A 20,169-nucleotide genomic window follows, 5' to 3' on the forward strand; every position below is an offset into this window, starting at 1 on the left:
ATAAATGTTTGAAACAAGTGGAGGGTGAGTAAATATTCCTTTGTGTAACTTTCAAAGTAACAGACCTTATAACAATGTGCAGTAAACGCTCTGGAGGAAAGAAAAGTGTTTACATTTGACTTTAGCATTTTATGATGATCGACCAAGCTCTTGTGTAAATTTATATTTCCACAACAACCTTTAAGTGCAGTTCTTAGACAACACAAGCTAGCATACTGTTATGTAATGACAATGCAACCATACAAAGGGTTATAAAGCAACGTGTTGGCGAAAATATGTTGGCAAAACCTCTGAATTAAAAAAAAAAAAACTAAAGGGGTTTTTCAGCCTGATGTAATCAGAAGACAAGTTCCTCACAGAAACTTCATTCTCTAACTATAAAGAAATCCATTTACATTCAAGCTTATTTGTATTTTCAACTATTATTAAACGCATTAATAAGTTGCACGTTATTACATTTCAATCAAAATCAGACAAAAATCTAAATAAAAAAGGTTAAGGTGTGGTGTAAACGGTGTAAAATACAGCTTTTAAGAAATATATTTAACAGTTACCAATTGGGAATCAGTTTGCCTGGTTTGTGCACATAAAACAACAATAATAATAATAATATAATAATGTGTGTTCACATCTATTGTTCAGCTCTTTCAGCTTATTTGGTGCATTTCTTTAATTACCAGTGTTATCATTCGCAATGTCCTGATACTTGAGATACCCCAAGAAGGCTATATTACGGGTGAAAGAACCTACTTAACATCCAAAATAATGCTGTGTGCCGATAACTATACATACTGTATATGATTAGCTGAGAACATGTGAAGATCTTATAAAATGTGTCAGACTCAGCGCCTAAATATTAGCGTCTTTCAGTCACACATAAACAAAGATTTGCTTTAAAAAATACAATTTTGATGCTGGTATTGCCAAACAAAACTGAAAGACAATGATGTTTAAGCTATCTGTCATTTTAAGTTCACATCATGTCCTGTTTTGGGTTCAATTAAATTTATTTGATCCATGTGGCATTCGTAATTCAATCAAACCACATCACAACACATCACACACTTTCATTTGGAAGCAGCATCTTTTTAGCAGGCTTTACCACATTGGTTTGTAGGACAGTGTTCACACTTATGCAAATAAACCACACCAGCAGAGCAATCACACCAGGGCTCATTTTAATCGTGAGTGTGATCAGTCAAGAAACCACCAGACACCAAAACCCTGGTGATATGACGAAGGTTCAAGAGATGGTGCCAAACCGCAATTAGACTACAATCACACTTGTGAGAACTTGACCAAGCTGTGGATAGAAGCTAATGATATTGTAAATAACGTTTACATGTAATTATTTTGCATCACAAGGCCTCAGTGTGTCATCAGGAGCCATGGCTGTTGGTATTGATTCATTTGTTTATTTACCTAAAAAAAAATACCACAATTCAGCTCCATTATATGAAACACTAAGGACCACGGATTAAGCTCAAAATCGTCTTTAATGTTCTGCTGAAGAAAAAAAATAATAAATCTTGGTCGACCTAAATTTTAATGGTTGTGTGAACGATCCCTTTAAAGTGATATCTGCTTTGAGCATTTACAGATGTCTCTCTGATCAGTGGGTGGTGAAACTACGGCATCTCAAAAACCATCCTGACCACCTTAAGCAAGGCGTTACTTGCCTAGACCAGTTAAAACACACTTCACTAAATATCCACACTTCAAGTTGACAAAAAGAGAGGAAATCTTAAAAAAAATAAATAACATACTGCCAAGTTAAATGTAAATCAATTAAAGCCATCAATATTAAAAACTATTCTGGAGGCACCTAGAAATGCATATTTTCAATGTGTTCAAAACAGGATATAATGGATCGTTTCCACAGAGTGGTACGGTTTGGTACAGTACGCTTATAGCTGTTTCCAATGTCAAAAGATACAAAAAAGTCCACCAAAAGGCGGAGCTAGACGCACAACTGAACGCTATTGGTTTACAGAGAAACGTGACTAGCGCATACACAAGCAGAAGAATGAAAACAAAGGAAGTTCCATTTTTAAATACACAGCCGAGACATTACACTGTAATAATATATACATGGTCTCCGCTACATTCATTCTTCCATGGCAGGACGCCACAACACAACCAGCAAACACAACGTAGCTTTCAGTTAAAATGAACAGTTTCCTTAATTATACTATATTTATAAATAAAACTCTGTGGCTCTGCATACAATGACTCTATCTTGCGGGAGTTTACAGCTGTTTCACTTGCTTCAGGATGCATTAATGTCACTCTGTAGGTCTACTGGAGACATTCAGAAATATTCATAGCAAATCTAATAAATGTTGGAGACATACTACACAAACGCACCAAATCGCACTTCAACAGCATTTATTTGAGCGCACAAGAAGATCTGCGCTTGAGCAGCGTATATTTGAGGGCGTGCAAGAGGTTTTGTGCACGAGCAGAGGAAATCGGCACGCATCCAAAGAGATTTGCATTCTTGCATTACATAAATGCGATCTCGAATTGTAATACTGTGCTGACGACATTTCTCCATTTGTAATTGAAAAAACGCCATAGGTAGTTGTTAGATTTGTGTAAAAGACCTGCCACCACAGCTGGAAAAAATCCTAAATGAAACACTGATATAATAGCTATGGTCAACTCGAGCTCAAACAAACCTTGTCGTCATCTTTATGAACAGCGACAAAGCCAGGAAAAAGAGCAGAATCTACCTTGTGTCCGGTTGTTGTTTACGAGGCCGTCTAAAAGCATGAGCGTTCCACTTTATTGAGAGAGCTCGCGTGCGCTTGTCGCGCATCAATATTTAAAATAACAAACTTGAGCTGATAATAATAACTTATGAGTGATTATTGAAGTGCTCCTGATATCCTTTTAGAAACAGACAAACGCAAGAGAAGCGCAAAAAAACAATTATTGCATCATGTACCACCCCCTATTCAGTTGTACACATTTGTTGCTCTGCAAAGCTCAGTTTCACGTGAAAATGACTAAAAGCATGTACTGTAATGTAATGTTTGCAGCATGAGATGCGCATCATTCGTTTATTGAAGTACATTAAAATCATTCATGTCTTTAGAAGCGCGAAAGAGATCACATGCTGTTGTGTGTATGCGCTCAGCCTCAGAGATAAGCAGAGCACATCTAAAGTCCTCTTAATGCGAGCGCTTTAATAGTCAAATACATGAAAATTTGTGCAAAACATGGTGTTTAGTGATTATTCATATTAACCCTCATATATGTAATAAACAAACAAGTTGAGAATCAAATGACATGGAAGAGTAAAACTATAAATCAATACCGAACTGCTCTTAAAGTGAAACTATTGCCTACTGCCGACTGTTTTACTAATCAAACAACAAAAGGAGAAAATCAGTCACTGCTCTTGACTGAAGGACTTTTGTAGCTATAGTTAAAGTTTTTTTTTCTTACAGTGAAGATGCTTAAAGCACCGTTTGTTTCATATTTTTATTCTAGTGTATTTATTTCCCTTTCTTTATTTACATGGAGAAAAAATAATCATGCATAAATTCAGTTGAAGTCGGAATTATTAGCCCTCCTGAACTATGAGTGGCCACTTATATTTTCCCCCAATTTCTGTTTAACAGAAAGATTTTTTTCTAACCCATTCCTAAACATAATAGATTTAATAACTCGTATCTAATAACAGATTTTTTATCTTTGCTATGATGACAGTACATTATATTTTACTAGATATTTTTTAAGATAAAAGCATTCAGCTTAAAGTGACATTCAAAGGCTTAATTAGGGTAATTAGGCAAGTCATTGTATAACAGTAGTTTCTTCGGCAGAAAATCAAAAATATATAGTTTAAGGGGGGTTATAATATTGACCTTAAAAAGGTTTTAAAATATTTTAACCTGCTTTTATTCTACTCAAAACAACAAAGTAAGACTTTCTACAGAATAATTATTATAGGAAATACTGCGAAAGATTCCTTTTGGGAAATATATATATATATATATATATATATATATATATATATATATATATATATATATATATATATATATATATATATATATATATATATATATATATATATATATTTACAGGAGGGCGAATAATTTGGACTTCAAATGATAATTGTTTGAATAATAGTGAAGGATGACCAAAATAATCGTGATTATGATTTTCCAATAATGGAGCAGCCTTACACCCCATTCACACGGGGCTTCAGCATCAACGCTTGACTGAAGGCGTGTCTGAAGTTGGGGCTGAAGTGATCGTCATAGAAGCGTCAGCCAATGAAATTCAGTCAGCAATAGGCCACTGTCTAGCTGGTGTATTTGCATACAGCGATCTGATTGGCTGACCCTTCCATCGGCGCTTAAAAAGTTGAGCTGGTCCCAACTTCTGCAGCGAGCAAAGCCTCTGAAGTGGCGCCGACAGATCCACAATGCACTTCGGCAACGCCTGATGTCACCCAAAGTGAATGGGAAGCGTTGACGCTGACGCCCCGTGTGAATGGGGCGTAATTGAAGATTAAAGGTTACGATTGGTACACTTTTGGCAGTGGAGACACAAGCCTGATAAAGGTCACCCATACCGAATCGTACCATGTACCAATCAGTGGACACGAGACATAAAAGAAACTTCAGAATGAAAACAATAATAGCCGCCATACAGAAGTGCCCTTCCAAACCAAAGTGCTCAAAGCTGCCCACTTCAAAGTGCCCTTCAGAATAAAGGATGTTAAGGGTACAACTGATCCCTTGAACAGGGAAGTGTTTTCTTTCCATTCAGAAGGGCTCATCCCTATGCCCTAATCCAGGGGTGGCCAACCCTGTTCCTGGAGAGCCACCTTCCTGCAGATTTCAGTTGCAACCCATATCAAACACACCTGCCTGTAATTATCACGTGGTGTTCAGGTCCTAATTAATTGGTTCAGGTGTGTTTGATATGGGTAGCAACTGAAATCTGCAGAAAGGTGGCTCTCCAGGAACAGGGTTGGCCACCCCTGCCCTAATCTAATGCTTTCAAACTCAATTCCTGGAGGGTAAAACAGCTCTGCACAGTTTAGCTCCAACTCAAACTTGCTTAATAGTCTCTAGTAGTCTTGAACACCTTGACAAGTTGGATCAGCTGTGTTTGAGCAAAACTGAGCAGAGCTGCGGCCCTCCTGGAATCGAGTTTGAAACCTATGCCCTAATCCCTTTTAGATGTCACTTCGGAGGGTTAACCCATAGAAGGATTAGGGCATAGGGATGAACAATTCAGATTAGAATCCAGTGCAAGGATGACTCCATCTTGCACACTGACTCTTTACTAATAGATACTGAGCTAAGTGTGCCTTAATAAGGGAGAGATACAAAATGTGCAGTGCAAGAGGGTTTCCAGGACAGGTTTGAAGAAGTCTTCATTAGAGGAACTGTCTTTACGACGTTAATTTCTTCCACCAAAAAATAAATATTTATTCACTATTTACAGACCCTCAAGTGGTTCCAAGCCTTTACGAGTTTTCTTTTTCTGTTAAACAAAAAAGAAGATACTTTAAAAAATGTTAGAAACAGGTAACCACTAACTTCCATATTGGAAAAAACAAGTACTATGGAAGTCAATGGCTACAGGTTTCAGCATTTTCCAACATATCTTCTTTTGAGTTAATGAGTTAAAATTGGTTTTATATTCGCACATTCCTTCAATTAACATTCCCTATATTGTCTACTATGCTAATTTGAATATAGGGTCTGAAATGACATGCAAATATGACTTGAAAACAACATTAGCACTGTTTAACTGACTGTGAACAATGTTGTACTTTGATATTCATTGGCTGCTAATATGATTTCACTACTTAAAATTTGCAAACACAACTTTTCTGAAATGATATCAAGGGGAAAGTCTGAATGTGCCAATATAAAACAAACTTCATCTCATTTTTGAGTTTAACAGAAGTAAGAAACTCACCGGTTTCAGAAAAGTGAAGGGTACTTAAATAATGACAGAATTTTCATTTTTGGGTGAACTATCCCTTTAAGCTAAACATGTACAATCCTGCTGAAATTATTACTAAATCTAGATGGATCTGGGAGGAAAACCTCATATGAAAAGGAAACTATCAGCTGTTGCAATCTCCCTCAGAGTGTGATTCACAGGCCTGTGTGTGATTTCTTCAGCATTTGTATCAGTTTCAAATGATTCAACCAAATCAGTTCAAACTAAAAACCTGTGAAATATTTGAACACAGCCGTTCTTCGTTATAATGTGAACGTATTAATTAATTAGAAGATACTTTGAAAAATGTTAGAAACCGATAAACACAGACTTCCCTAATAGGAAAAACAAATACTATGGTTACAGGTTTTCAGCTTTTCTAAAATATATATATATATATATATATATATATATATATATATATATATATATATATATATATATATATATATATATATCTTCTTTCGAGTATAACAAGTAAAAAACTTAAACAGGTTTCACTCAAGTGAGAGGTACGTTAATAATGACAGAATTTTTATTTTTGGGTAAACTATCCCTTTAAGCCAAACATGTACAATCCTGCTGAAATTATTACTAAATTTAGATGGATCTGGGAGGAAAAACTCATACGAAAAGGAAACTATCAGCTGTTGCAATCTCCCTCAGTGTGTAATTCACAGGCCTGTGTGTGATTTCTTCAGCATTTGTATCAGTTTCAAATGATTCAACCAAATCAGTTCTACAAACCTGTGAAATATATGAACACCGCCGTACTTCATTATAACATGAACGTATTAATTAATTAGAAGATACTTTAAAAAATGTTAGAAACAGGTAACCACAGACTTCCCTAATAGGACAAACAAATACAATGGAAGTCAATGGTTACAGATTTTCAGCTTTTTTCAAAATATTTTCTTCTGAGTTTACCAAAAGTAAGAAACTCACACAGGTTTCAGACAAGTGAGGGGTACTTAAATAATGACAGAATTTTCCTTTGTCGGTGAACTATCCATTTAAGCCAAAAATGTACAATCCTGCTGAAATTATTACTAAATTTTGATTTTTTTTTAAAAGGAAAAACACTTTCGAAAAGGAAATTAGCCGTCGCAATCTCCCTCAAAGTGCGATTCACAGGCCTGTGTGTGATTTCTTCAGCATTTGTATCAGTTTCAAATGATTCAACCAAATCAGTTCAAACTACAAACCTGTGAAATAAATGAACACCGCCGTTCTTCGTTATAATGTGAACATATTTCTTAATAAAAGTGTTAAATACTTTTATTATTTTCAATATCATCTGTATATTAAACATGAAATAAGAATTTGACGCGAATATGAGTCTGACGAGACCTAATTGCCAGCTATCCCGGTGACAACCGCAGTTACATGTAGTTAAGCAATGTTTGCATTAACTGGCATGTTGATTCCCAAGATAACGTTACGGTTTTATATCTCTTTAAAACCGACTGACTCCCATTATATATCGTTACAGAAGTGCTTCAGTGAGAGATAAGCAGATTGTGTCGTGTTTTTTCTCGTTCTGATTAATGGAAAGCGAACTTTATAACTCGAACAGACAGAAACAAAGTTTGCATGCAGTGAAACTCACCGCTGAGCCCCAGTAACCGGCAGAGATCCAAACTGAACTTCATTAGTCCAACCATCCAGCATTATTACCCGCAATAGCGACACAGGAAAAGAAACACGACAGTAGGCGCGTTAAAAAGGCAGATGAATCGTCATTTTTTATAACTTGTGGCGATAGATGTGTGCTGTTTCTCTTCCTGGGCGTCGAGCGAGGCGTCAGGCGGGTGTGTTGAACTGGACTCAAGCGCCTCCCAGATCGAGCGTCTTAAAGGGCCGCAGGAGCCATACTGTCCTGGAGCAACACTTTCTATCAGAGAAAACTGCTCTCCCTGACTACTGAAAAGCACATTCTTTTCCAGGCAAGTACTATATTATGAAATGTACAGCCATACGAATATTAATGTATATGATATAATATTTTTATTATGTTATATTACTCTTTTATTTAGCTTGTAATGAACCGCCTATATTATATTGTATTATAAAAAACTTAATAAATTAAGTATACATGCATGAAATGTACATCTATACATATTCTTATGTATATTATATTCAATATTTTAGTTCAATCAAACGAGTTACAATTATTAAAATATATAAACACCTTTATGAAAGAAAACTGCTCTCAAGTTTATATTTCCTGACTACTGGAAAAAAAAATTAGGCAAGCAATATATTGTGAAATATGCAGCCATACCTATATTAATATATATTACATTATGATATTTTATATTACTCAATTAAATGTTACATTTGTCACAATGTTACAACTATTAAAAGTAATGAAACTTGTTTTTTCTATAATGGTTAGATATTTTTGTTTGCATGTTTTTTTATTTTATACATTTATTGTTGTTTTAAAATGTCCTATTTTTATTAATAGTATATTTATATTTATGCATTTATTCATGATCTTTTTGACAAGAGGGATAATACAACAGAAATCCACATAATATGATATGATAAGTTGTACATTTTATTAATAATTATACACACACACACACACACACCTCTATATATATATATATATATATATATATATATATATATATATATATATATATATATATATATATATATATATACACACACACACACACACACACACACATACATACATACATATTGTATAACGATGGTTTGCTCTGTAGACTATCAAAAAACAATTGCTTAAAGGGGCTAATAATTTTTACCTTTAAAATGGTACATAAAAAATTTAAAACTGCTTTTATTCTAGCCGAAATAAAACAAAGAAGACTTTCTCCAGAAGAAAAAATATGATCAGAAATACTGTGAAAATGTCCTTGCTCTGTTAAACATAAATTGGGAAATATTTAAAGAAAAAAAAACAAATTCAAAGGGGGGCTAATAGTTCTGACTTCAACTGTATATATATTCCCTTTTTTTGATCATTTACATTATTTTTGATTTCATTATTTATTCTCATTTATTTAGTTACAATTGTTTTAGTATTAGTTTAACTAAATAAAAATAAGAATGTTCTTTCTATTTATCTATTTTATTTATTTTATAAAAAAAAATTTCTTTCAGCAGTTTTTTATTTCAAGTCACAAAATTGTAGTTAAACTTTAGTTTTAAATAACTATAATAGTCCTGAGTAAGTTAATCAAGTACGCCTGTATTTTTCCTGGAAACAGAATGTATAGCGCTTTGTGCTCTGTTGTGTATTTTGCATACTGTACTGTATGGTAGTAAGTCATCCAAATCTTGAAACACATGAAAAAAAAAAAACACATGTTGTAAAAAGCTACTTTCACACTGCAGAAATTTCAGAAAGTGTACAAACATTATCATGTTATAATTAATATACCCCTAAATCTTGCATCTGATTTATTAAATACATTCAGAAATTACATTACAGAAATCCTTTTGGATTCTTTGTGTAAATGAAGCCTGTAATTTTGCTCTACTGAGGTCACACTGAACTCTAAAAAATAAAGAAGGCTATAAATTATTTAAATAAATTAAATCTCATAGTTTCATGGCACCAGATAGGAGGGTTATTTATTATCAAAATTAATTAAAAAAAATAAAAAACATTTCACAGCTTTTTGGCAGAACATTCAGTATTATGGTTGTTCATGCTCCATTGAAACACACGCACAAACATACATCCAGATTCAGCTATATTAATCAAAACTGACTTCATTTTATTTACTTAAAAATTCACAAAAACCCATTTTAGGGTAACATTGTTGGGAGTGTTCCAAAGTCAATCACATACAACACTTAAAGGGTTAGTTCACTCAAAATTGAATTCTGTCATCATTTACTCAACCTCAGTTTTGTTGATGTTGTTGTTCTGAAAAGAAGATAATTTTGAAGAATGTGAAAAACCGGTAACCACTGACTTTCTATTTGTTTTTCCTACTATGGAAATCAATAGTTACTTGTTTCTAACATTTGAGGTAAGAGATTTCTGAAATTTTTAAAAATAGATAAATATACAAGAATGATAAATAGACAAAAAGAAAATGGCTATTTTTTCATATACTCATAATAAACGAAACAGAGATGTAGTGTCACAAAATACATTGTTTAGGGTTAAACATTTTCATAATTTATACAAGCAAAATATTACATGCCATTGAGAGGATGCAGAAACATGAATAACAGCATCAGGAAAAAGTTGCAATCTTGAAAGTACAATGTTTACGTTCTTATTTTATTATACAATATTTTGGATTATTAAGTGGCCCTGTAATCGTTAGTTTTTTATATTTTACTAATATTCATTTTATAATTCTACATTTTTAATCAAACATTTGCCCTCAAGTTCTAAATAAAGTGGCAAACAAGATCGCATATGAATGAGTACATTTCAGAGTATATACTTTAACTCTATGTGCTCAATACTGTATATATATATTCATTCACTTTTATTTTCGGCTTAGTCCCTTTATTAATCTGGGATCGCCACAGCAGAATGAACCGTTAACTTATCCAGCATATGTTTTAGCCAGCAGAAGCCCTTCCAGCTGTAACCCATCACTGGGAAACACCCATACACTCTTATTCACACTCATACACTACGGACAATTTAGCTAAACCAATTCACCTATCCCACATGTTTTTGGACTGTGGAGGAAACCGGAGCACCCGGAGGAAAACCACGCGAACACAGGAAGAACATGTGAACTCCACACAGAAATGCCAACTGATCCAGCCGAGGCTCGAATCAGCGACCTTCTTGCTGTGAGTGCAAGTAGAGTAAAAGTATCTGTTGTAAATATTACTCAAAGTAGGAGTAAAAAGTAGACCTTTTAAAAGTACTTAGGAGTGGTGACTATTACGCTGAAGTTGAAATGTTTACATGTAACTTGTGCGTGTGTGTGTAAACGTAGTATTCTGTAGTACATTTAGTGATTGTCAAAGGTCATTTTGATCATCACACAGTAAACACCCGTCATCTTCTCATCAGTGACATTGCATTTAAACAGTCTTTGGATCAATGCATGTAAAGTATCCTCTTGGACACTTTTTAATGCTTCCAAATGGTTTTGCTGCATGTTTAAGGTAGTTCAGTGTGGTGCGATTTACTTTCTATGAGCGATTTGAATGGACAAGAATCACAGGGCTGATTTTTCTAATCCCCATAGACAGGAAATAATAAAGTATTGACTGCAGGTTGAAGGAAAGTAAGGGTATAAAAGTGTCGATATAGCACTAAAAATGTACTACAGTATGTGAAAGTAAAAGTACTCACTGGCACTTCTCGTAAAGAGTAACCCCTGGTGTCAGGGCCAAATTCCCTCCATCGGCCCTTACGATCATGGCCTTCCAATCATCCCCATACACCGAATTGGCTGTATCACTGTCTCTCCACTCCACCAAAAGCTGGTGTGTGGTGAGCGCACTGGCGCTGTTGTCCTGTGGCTGCCATCGCATCATCCAAGTGGATGTTGCACACTTGTTGTGGTGTGGAGAGACCCTCTCTCATGATTGTGAAGCACTTTAGGTGTATGGCCATACACAATAAATGCGCTATATAAATCCACATTACTTACTTACACTTTTAAAACTACTTAGTAAATTACAATTTCTGAGAAAAATTACTCAAGTCATAGAAGAATGTGAGAAGACTTATATCGTGATATAAGATTTTTTTTCATATCGCACAGCCCTCCTTCCAAATATCTTCCTCTTTGTTCGACAGAAACAAAAAAAACTCATACTGGTTAGAAGCAAGTCGAGGCAGATTAAATGATGACAGAAGTTTCATTTTTGCGTGAAATGTCTCTCCTCATCTCTTTTCCAATTAAAAATACTCAATCGGCAAGTAAAATTTTCCTTATGGAAATCCAGGATTACAGTCTCTTGAAATCTGCCAAAACTCTGAGAGCTGAACTCCAGCCGGCTGCACCCATAACACCTCCACCTGAAAGACAAAAAACTCAGATAAATGCTGGAAAACATGATCTGTTTCGTGAATAATGTTCTTACACCTTTTCCAAAATCAAATTCAAGCACTTTCCAAGCACTTTCCTGCTGCACTTCCACATTTTAATCCAAAAGCTTGTCACTTTTCAAACACTAGGGTAAAATTCAAGGATTTCCAGCACCCTGTATGAAACGTGAGATCACACTGATAACATTTCTAAACTCAATACGTGCTGTTTTCACTGATATTTACTCAGGCACACACCTGGATGGCTGCCACTGCCACATAAGTACAATCCTTTGACGGGCGAGCGATAGTCTGCGATAGAGGGCAAAGGCCTCGCCAGGTAAAGCTGATCCAACGACATTGAGCCATGGAAAATATTCTGTGGCATACAAAATCAGGACATTCAAATGTTAGATTTCAATAACGTGATATATAAGATGTTTGGAGCAGTGCTGTCAATCCATTCAAAGAAAAATTTCATTAATCACACATTTTTTTCTGAAATCCCACCAAACATGAAAGTTTTTGATCATATTCAATCTTCGAATAAATGCAGAAACATTTATTTATTTACAAATATATGTAATATGCACATCAACTACAATTTAAGTCTATAACTCAACTCAACTCACTTTATTTCTATAGCACTTTCACAAATCACAATGGATTACCAAAGTGCTGTACATAAAATCAAATAAAAAAGCATGTAAAATATACATAAAACCAAAATACATAAACTCATATCACATGATTAAAAGCTAAAGAAAATAAGTGTGTTTTCAGTGACCTCTGAAACGACTCAAAAGTTTGAGCTGTTCTTACAAAGAGTGGGAGATCGTTCCAGAGTCTTGGAGCTGCTACTGAGAAAGCTCTATCCCCTCGACATTTTAAGCGTGATCTAGGAACTTGCAAATAGAGACGATCCATAGAGCGAAGAGATCTCACAGGTTGGTGCATAATACATTAAACCTTCATGTATTATAATTCATTATAATTTAATTATAATTATATTATAATTAAAGCTGCAGGCAGCAATGAACAGGACCTCACACGCGGACTCACCACTTCCCGGTGGTCTTAGGATAAAAAACAGGACAATAATAATTGAATCTGATATTTAGAAAAATCACAGATTTATGCCAAACTTCATTCTGTCATCAGGTGGTGTTATGACTGTGACTCAATATTGGCATGTACAGTAGATGCCTTCAGAAGAAGAATCTTATTGATCCTGTGAATTTTCAGGCAGATCTGACATTGTGTGGCTGAGTTATAAGTACTTTCTCCATGTCGAAGCACTGATTTTTGTCAGTCCTCCACTGACACGTCCTTCGACAAAAACTCTAGATCACAGGTGTCAAACTCAGTTCCAAAAGGGCCGCAGCTCTGCACAGTTTAGTTCCAACCCTAATTAAACACACCTGATCAAACTAATTGAGTCCTTCAGGCTTGTTTGAAACCTACAGGTAAGTGTGTTGGAGCAGGGTTGGAACTAAACTGTGCAGGGCTTTGGCCCTCCAGGAATTGAGTTTGACACCCCTGCTCTAGATCTTCACAATTTACCATCACAAGGGTCTTTGAATTAAACTGACAAAACTTGGATTCAATCTGATAACATTTCTAGGAGGAGTTTTACACTGTAAAGCCTGCCATTTTCTGTTGCCAGCAGGTAGCGCTATAACTGTATCTGGATATTGGCATTTAAACATGTTTAGGTCAGGACTGTTATCAAATGTGAGGATTTTGAGGCAGATTAGACAATGCATTCCTGAGTCATAACAACTTCCTGTTTCACAGCAAAACCTCAAAGTTTGTGAGGCCACCACGAACACGCCCTTCAACGAAAATTCTAGATCTTCGCAATTTAACATCGCCAAGGCCTTTAGATGACTAAAGGCAATTTTGGTGTTGATCCGATTAAATCCCTAGAAGGAGTTCGTTAAAATACAAACGCCTGCAAATGTCAAAAACAGCACTTTTTCGGCAGAGGAAGTAAAAAATATCAGACTTCCTGTTGGGTTTGAAATTTCGCTTCAATAGACTTTTTTGTAGGTATTGGCATGTTTGGTGTATGTGTCATTTTTCGGACATGTGCGTGAAATGTAACTCGGGGCGCGGTCGAGCCATTTTGCCATACCTACTTTCGAAGTCTAGAACAAACGTAAATTTTGCTTTTGTGCAAGTTTTGCGCATGTGAAAAGTTTGGTGAGTTTTCAAGCATGTTTAGAACCTCAAAAATGCGATTCGTTATAGAGAAGAAGAAGAAGAAGAAGAAGAAGAAGAAGAAGAAGAACTGCAATATGCATATTATGTACAATTTAAGTTTATAATTATATTGAAGCTTTAAACAAATGTAGTAACAACATAAAAATCATAAAAAAATATACTAAAATATTTGTTTTACTTGTTACTGTCACCGCCTCACATGTGGGATGTTTTTCAGTGCTTATTTATATACAAATATAGTTAATAAATATATAGTTCATAAACATATTCAAACTTAAAATAAACATGGAAATGACAAAATAACCACACACACACACACACTCACACACACACACACACACACACACACACACACACACACACACACACACACACACTCACACACACACACACACACACACACACACACACACACACACACTCTCACACACACACACACACACACACACACACACACACACACACACACACACACACACACACACACACACACACACACACACACACACACACACACACACACACACACACACACACACACATATATATATATATATATATATATATATATACATACATATATACATATATACATATACATACATATGAGCAATTTCACACGAGTTGCAGTGCGATATGGCATGTATAATGTCTTATAACTACTCTTGACAAACTATTTGTAATACGCATATGATCTTTAATTTACAATCTTGAACTTGAAATGTTAAAGAGTTATTGGCATGTTTTTTTTTTCAGAAATATATGTACAACAGCTGGAACTCTTTCAAATGGCTGATGAGTGCACTTTAGGTGACATTACTTCTGAGAGTGCTGATAGCCGTTCTACTGATGTCTCTAGGAAATTGTTTACCTTTTTTCTAATGTTTAACCACTGACTGTAGCTGTTCAACATTATAATTCATACTATGGGGCTATACTATGGGGTAGTTATTTTCAGTTAAACGCACAGCTCAAGTATTATACATGCAATATAGTTCCATAACATTACACTGATTAGGATCAGTTATTTCACAGCCGACAAAAGTCAATAAATGTAATGAAAACAAAACAAAGTTTGCATGAGTGAGAAACTTGCAGTTTGAGGACAAAAACCTGACAAACATCTTGAAATACAATATTTTAAGTAGGTTGAGCTGTAGAACAGATGCAATAACTGACTTAGGTTTGTTAAGTCTAAATAAGATATGTCTAAATCATAAAAAAATGTTAAATTGCAACTTAAAAGTGATAACAATTTTACTGTTTATTTTCTTATATGGCAGGATTGGGCTTCCATTGGCTTAAAGTGTGTGTCGTTAAAAGGTTTCTTTTTTCTTGTTGTCATAAAGACATCCTGCATTTAACTAAACACAATTCTTGTCAAGAAAGATGAAAAAGAAACAGCAGTTGGATACCCAAGCCTAGTTCATTTTCTAATTTTGACCATGTATTTAGACACAAAACAGTCGAGTAGGCTTGACAAACCACCTGTAGAAACGCTGCTCTAAGCACTAACAGTTCCTTTGAATAATTAGCACTTCTTGTGTGTATTGCCTCTTATTGTTGAATCACTGAATGCCTCCTGACTTGTAAGTCGCTTTGGACAAAAGCATCTGCTAAATGACGAACATGTAAAATGAGTCCATGTTTATGAAATGTAATGTTCATACCCCTCCGGTGAGACCAAAGACCCTCTCCAGATCAGCAGGGGTCAGGATGTCTTTGCCTACTATTGAGGCTTTAAATCCTGGTGCGTAACGCTCAACCCAGTCGAATACTGCCAGACAGAAAACAAAGAAACTATTGCAACACAGATCTTGTTTCTTGCAGGCATGTGATATCACTGTGGAAGCACAAAGGACAGTGTGACTGTCTTTTACAGAAAAAGAAGCTTATTCATGCGGGCATGACAGAGTGTGAATTACTGCATGGTTACAGTGAAGAAAAGATCTGAACCTCCTAATATTGGGGGTGGTCTAAAAAATGCAAAAACTGTTTTTATAAGCTGTTGAAATGTATATAAAACAATATACACCACATATACCCTATCATATGTAATACAAATGTGTGAAACACTGGGTATGTTCATAGAACAGAGAAATTTAGATAATGTTTTTTTTAATGCCTTGTTTAATGTTTCATATATGTAATATAATAATTTGTGTGATGATAAATTGATAATCCAAAACTCACTTACATTGATTGATTTATTCATTCTTTTTTTTTGTCTTTATAAAAGAAATACACTCACCGGCCACTTTATTAGGTACACCTGTCCAACTGCAAACACAAAATTTCTAATCAGCCAATGACATGGCAGCAACTCAATGCAGACATGTATTCATGGTCTAGGCAATCTGCTGCAGTTCAAACCGAGCATCAGAGTGGGGAAGAAAGGTGATTTAAGTTACTTTGAACGTGGCATGGTTGTTGGTGCCAGACAGACTGGTCTGAGTATTACAGAAACTGCTGATCGACTGGGATTTTCACGCACAACCTTCTCTAGGGTTTACAGAGAATGATCTGAAAAAAAAATATCCAGTGAGTGACAGTTCTGTCTTTGTTACAACCAATGTATACAGAAGAGCATCTCTGAAAACACAACACGTCCAACCTTGAAGCACATGGGCTACAGCAGCAGAAGACTACACCGAGTGCCACTCCTGTCGGCTAAGAACAGGAAACTGAGGCTACAATTCACACAGGCCCACCAAAATTGGACAATAGAAGATTGGAGAAATGTTGCCTGGTCGGATGAGTCTCCATTTTTGCTGCGACATTTGGATGGTAGTGTCAGAATTTGGCATCAACAACATGAAAGCATGGAAACATCCTTCTTTGTATCAACGGTTCAAGCTGGTGGCGGTGGTGTAATGGTGTGTGGGGGATATTATCTTGGCACACTTTTGGCCCATTAGTACCAATTAAGCATCATGTCAATGCCACAGCCTACCTGAGTATTGTTGCTGACCATGTCCATTCCTTTATGACCACAGTGTACCATCTTCTGATGGCTACTTCAAGCAGGATAACGCATCAAGTCATAAAGCATGAATCATCTCAGACTGTTTTTTTGAACATGACAATGAGTTCACTGTACTCAAATGGCCTCCACAGTCCCCAGACTCAATCCGATAAAGGGCCTTTAGGAAGTGGCGTAAAAGGAGATTCACATCATGGATGTGCAGCCGACAAATCTGCACATGCAAAACTGCGTTATGCTATCATGTCAATATGGGCCAAAATCTCTGAGGAAAATTTCCAGTAGCTTGTTGACTCTTATGCCATGAAGCCTTAAGGCAGTACTGAAGGCAAAAAGGGGTCCAACCCAGCACTAATAGGGTGTACCTAATAAAGTGGCCAGTGAGTGTGTTTTAGTTTTATTAATAATAAAATTAATTGTGTACCTATTAAAAAACTAATGATAGTATAAGTATAAAATTTTGATAATTTAGGTATAATTTAAAATTTTTATTTATTTTACATATTCATTCTTTTATTAATTTTCTTTTCGACTTAGTCCCTTTATTAATCCGGGGTCGCCACAGCGGAACAAACCGCCAACTTATCCAGCATGTTTTTCACGCAGCGGATGCCCTTCCTGCCGCAACCCATCACTGGGAAACATCCATCCACACTCATACACTACGGACAATTTATTTGGACTTGTGGGGGAAACCGGAGCACCCGGAGGAAACCCACGCAAACGCGGGGAAAACAAGCAACTCTACACAGAAATGCCCACTGACCCAGCCGAGGCTCGAACCAGCGACCTTCTGCTTGAGCCACTGCGTCGTCTTTATTTTAAATATTTATTTATTTATTGTTTGATTTAAAAAAAAATGCTGAAATAGGAGTCTTGTATTATCATTATGATGTTTTGCTATTGTATTTAGATTCATTTAAATTTTGATTCATTTTATTTATTTATTTGTTTGATTATCAAATGATGCTGAAATAGGAGTCTTGTAATATAATTTTATGTTTTTGTGGAAACCATGATACTTTTTTTGAGATCGTTGAACAGAAAAAAACAATGCATTAATGCTAAATAAAAGTATTCATTTTAAGTTTCATTTTAATTTGCAAACAGCACACAAAACTGCAAATAAGATACCTGTGTCCCCAAACCTCTCCTTATCCTCATCAGTCCAAGCACGGCGACCCTCAAGCAAATATGGTGTAAACTGTATAAAAAGTGACACCACGTGACATCCAGGCGGCGCTAGAGTGGGATCCAGCACTGAGGGAATGGTCATTTCTATCATGGGCCTGAAACAAAAACAAAACACACCAGAAGATGAATTGGCTTATCATGTAAATCGCAGTGGTTTGGTACAACGAATGGAAAGCCATTAGCATAAGCACTGGTTGCAAGCAACAGATGTGCTGTCTTTCTGTGACTCAGGTCATGACTTGCAAATTCAGATGTGCTGATGCCTTCATGTGTGTGTAATGTGCAAATATTAGTTGTTCCATTATAAGCCGAGCTGCAGGTTTTGCTAACCTGGAGGATGGCCGACCATGCTGACCCTCCCAATAAGCGTCTTCCAGCACCTCCACGCTCTCACAGTTCAGGTGGATTGAACACTGATGATGAGGACCCGCTTTTCCATCCGCGCCATTCGGAGCAGCCAAGAAATCTGGCAGCTTGTCTACAGCCACTGCTCAATTACAAAACACAGAGAAAGATCATCCATTTATGTGAAGCTGCTTTGACACAATCTACATTGTAAAAGCGCTAAACAAATAAAGCTGAATTGAATTGAATCATACACTGAAAAAAAATGGTTGGATTTACTCAATTTATTTAAGGTAACTGGTTGCAAACTATTTATATGGGCTGAATTCAAACAAACTAATTACATTAAATAATGCTCAACTTAAGTTGTTTGTTTAAATTCAGCCCACTCAGCAAGGAAAATAAGTATTGAACAACGTGTTCAGAGTGCAAAAATCCTGATGGTTCTGTGGGTCTCATCTATAAAATCAGAGCTTCATTTTGTGTTTTTATTGGATTCAAGTAAGGTGATTGGCTGGGCCATTCTACAGCTTGATTTTCTTTCTCTGAAAGCATTTGAAAGTTTCCTTGGCTGTGTTTTGGATCATTGTCTAGCTAAAAAGTCCTCCCTGGTTTCATCTCCATCCTCCTGATTATATAGATCTTGGACTGAAGCAGCTAATGTTAATTTACAAAGACGAAGGGCAGAGGGTTGCTGAATATCTACTGAGAGATTTCAGCTGCTGTCTGGGCTTCTACAGCTCCCTTTCTTCATGTGTTTAATAATTTTTCCCTGCACCATTTAAATTTGTCACACATAACTTCATTTTCAAAATAATTAGTCTTATTTTTTTTGCATATATAGATTTCTTTGGTTGTCAACATCAACATACGTTGAAGATTTCAAGTCAACAGCATGTTTAGAAATATGTGTCCTGAGAAAAATGGGGACGTGTTCAATACCTACTTCCCCTGCTGTATAAATTGTCTGCAACCAGTTTCAGTATGTTGGTGTACTGAAATGGAATATTAAGTAGTGGGCGGGGCTTTCTTTTTTTGTGCACCATTCATTTGTAGCAAACTATTGGTAAGAGGGGTGTGGTTAAGAATAATGAGGTTAAAGCCATCAAACTGACATCATCAGATATGTACCGCCACTTCAAACATGGAATGAAATGAACTTTGATTGAAATTTACCAAAACAATACCAAAAATCAAGCGAATTAACTTAAGGATAAATTGTTCACCTAAAGAATAACAATGTGCGCTAGCCAAATAAACTTAGTAAATTTTAATGTTACACAAACTTTAGTATTTGAGATAATTCTCCCATTTTTTTATTCTGTATTCATTAGATTTGATTAGATTAGTTTAGATTCAACCTTATTGTCATTACACATGTAGAGTATGAGCTAATGAATTGCAGTTCGCTTCTAACCAGAGTGCAAATTTAAGTAAGTGCTGC

At 35.7% G+C, this 20,169-nt stretch overlaps 2 protein-coding genes and 1 long non-coding RNA gene across 11 annotated transcripts in view; 1 reads left to right on the forward strand and 2 right to left on the reverse strand.

The window, feature by feature from the left end:
• The window catches only part of zgc:123010, a 35,758-nt gene extending 27,947 nt beyond the window's left edge, over positions 1-7,811 (reverse strand). For 5 of the 6 annotated variants that reach the window (XM_087278486.1, XM_087278484.1, XM_087278485.1 and 2 more), the window contains exon 1: positions 7,592-7,811. In XM_087278486.1, the coding sequence (XP_087134612.1) occupies positions 7,592-7,646 (55 nt within the window). In that variant the 5' untranslated portion in view covers positions 7,647-7,811. 6 annotated transcript variants of the gene reach the window in all.
• Positions 7,812-7,839: 28 nt separating this feature from the next.
• LOC147834271 (uncharacterized) overlaps positions 7,840-20,169 on the forward strand; it is a 50,999-nt gene continuing 38,669 nt past the window's right edge. Inside the window, exon 1 of one of the 2 annotated variants that reach the window (XR_015506304.1) lies at positions 7,840-7,928. This is a non-coding gene — a long non-coding RNA (uncharacterized LOC147834271). The remainder of the gene's footprint in view (positions 7,929-20,169) is intronic. The other variant, XR_015506303.1, reaches the window with a different exon arrangement.
• pyroxd2 (pyridine nucleotide-disulphide oxidoreductase domain 2) overlaps positions 9,718-20,169 on the reverse strand; it is a 31,498-nt gene continuing 21,046 nt past the window's right edge. For 2 of the 3 annotated variants that reach the window (XM_087277921.1, XM_087277920.1), the window contains exons 12-16: positions 18,711-18,867; positions 18,321-18,475; positions 15,874-15,980; positions 12,236-12,356; positions 9,718-11,968 (exon numbers count right to left, since the gene is read on the reverse strand). In XM_087277921.1, coding sequence (XP_087134047.1) covers positions 11,898-11,968; positions 12,236-12,356; positions 15,874-15,980; positions 18,321-18,475; positions 18,711-18,867 — 611 coding nt within the window. In that variant the 3' untranslated portion in view covers positions 9,718-11,897. The remainder of the gene's footprint in view (positions 11,969-12,235; positions 12,357-15,873; positions 15,981-18,320; positions 18,476-18,710; positions 18,868-20,169) is intronic. The other variant, NM_001256216.1, reaches the window with a different exon arrangement.

This window comes from Danio rerio, chromosome 13 (genome assembly GCF_052040795.2).
Source record: "Danio rerio strain M-AB ecotype USA chromosome 13, GRCz13ab, whole genome shotgun sequence".
Taxonomy (NCBI): Eukaryota; Metazoa; Chordata; class Actinopteri; order Cypriniformes; family Danionidae; genus Danio; species Danio rerio.